Genomic DNA, 1,698 nt, shown 5'->3' on the forward strand with positions numbered 1-1,698 from the left:
TCAGGGCGTTCGGTCGCGAGTTAGGCTTCCCTTCCTCCCTGCAGGTTGGTTCTGGTCCAGCTCAGTTTGGACCTGGAGTTTATAATAACAGACGGATTGAATGATTTCATTCCTTAACTGGAAAACCAAACAGCTTTTAATTAATGTTCTGAGACGGGATCCTAGGGACGCGAAGAGCCTCAGAACCTCTCAGACAGGAGTTCGGTGTACAAAGAGGTTCTGTCTGACTGCAAACTGGACGTTTCTTCTTCTTTTATGGCAGATTGGACGAGAAAGCAAGCAGGAAAGAGTGGAGATCTTTTCAGGGATCAAGAATCAGACTCTAGTTATTATGGATCAATAACCATTATATGTCAGACTCTGCAGGGAAGGTTTCTGGTCATCCGTAATTTTTATTAGTTTGGTTTATTACTTTTGTCTGTGAATAGAAAATATTAGTTAGGCCAATAAAAAATGTTTTCCTTGACATGGTCACTCATTATGACTTTGCTCCTGGTTGAAGGACTCATTGTAATGCTGATGTGTTGATGGATGCTGGGAATAACGGGTCGGTACTGGAGCGGAACGGGTCCACAGCCACTAAAAACTGATCTGTACTGGTGTTGAGCTGGGAAGCCGACTGACCAGCTGACTGAGGTAAACTTTCTCATAAATGTGGAGAGTTTTGATCCAAATGATTTCGTTTTCTTTAAATTTGTTTACATGATATGTTTATTTTAAGACATCTAGTCATCGTTGGGCGCTCTGTCCCATCAGAAGCTGATACAGGTGTAGATCTGGACAATGGCCAGCAGGGGGAGCTGCTCTGCTCTTTCTGTGCCAACTCCACATCAGACCTGCATAATGAGCAGCCATAATGTTCACTTTAACACCTGCCCCTTGCATGTGATGCCAGGTCGGCGTCTGGGGGCGGGGCTTACCTGTCTTATACGAGGACGGCAGGATGGTGCTCACTTTGACCCCCCAGGGAACCAGCTCATGCCTCAGGGTTTCAGTGAACAGGTTCAGCGCCGCCTTGGATGCTCCGTAAGCCGCAAGGCAGGGGAACGGCTGGTCACCTGGAAGACGAGGTCGGAGCGTCACTCTGATGTCACACACAGACTGACCAATGAGATGCCTGCTCTGCCCACCGTCGGCCCCCAGTGGGTCAGCGCAGAGCTGGACTTTAATGGGTTAATGTCACAAACACAGTTTCTCAACTTGTTGTCCTGGCTGGAAAATATCTGGCCTGAAGATCTGTGATTGATTAGTTTTGGCTCCCAGACAGTTTGAGTTGGAGTGGCTCAGTCTGTTTGCTTTGGCAGGTGTCTGATTCTGGAGCGGTTCAGAGTCCTGCCAAAGTATTTACACCCCATGAACTCTTTCACTCTCTGTCACTTTGCAGCCAAATGCTGAACCAACAGAAAGTCGGTTCTGACTGAACAGGAGAGAAAAGCACTGACAGTTTTTAGCATTTTCACTGAGAAATATCTGTAACAGGGCGAACCCCTTAATCCTGATCCACCTGAATTAAATCCAATCTAACTTTCAGACGTCAGAGCAAGGAACCAGAATGCAGATGTTCTGATTCTGGCCTCAGAGGTTCTCCAGAACCTCCAGCACCATGGACACCCAGCAGGTCTGGGAAGACGGAGTTCATGAGTTTACAGCAGAGTCAGGTTCTACAACAGGGGAGGGAACTCCCAGCCCTCCAGGGCC

At 47.7% G+C, this 1,698-nt stretch overlaps 1 protein-coding gene across 1 annotated transcript; it reads right to left on the reverse strand.

The window, feature by feature from the left end:
- On the reverse strand, positions 1-1,163 carry LOC106944254 (corticosteroid 11-beta-dehydrogenase isozyme 2-like; the record flags this gene model as incomplete). The annotated part of the gene is made up of 2 exons (XM_015027449.1): positions 1-72; positions 921-1,163. Coding segments are annotated over 2 exons (254 nt in total), but the record flags the coding sequence as incomplete, so codon positions are not given.
- Positions 1,164-1,698: the final 535 nt, after the last annotated feature.

The sequence above is a fragment of the Poecilia latipinna genome, unplaced genomic scaffold (genome assembly GCF_001443285.1).
Source record: "Poecilia latipinna isolate Pla-1442-1.1 unplaced genomic scaffold, P_latipinna-1.0 Scaffold7623, whole genome shotgun sequence".
In the NCBI taxonomy this organism is placed as follows: domain Eukaryota; kingdom Metazoa; phylum Chordata; class Actinopteri; order Cyprinodontiformes; family Poeciliidae; genus Poecilia; species Poecilia latipinna.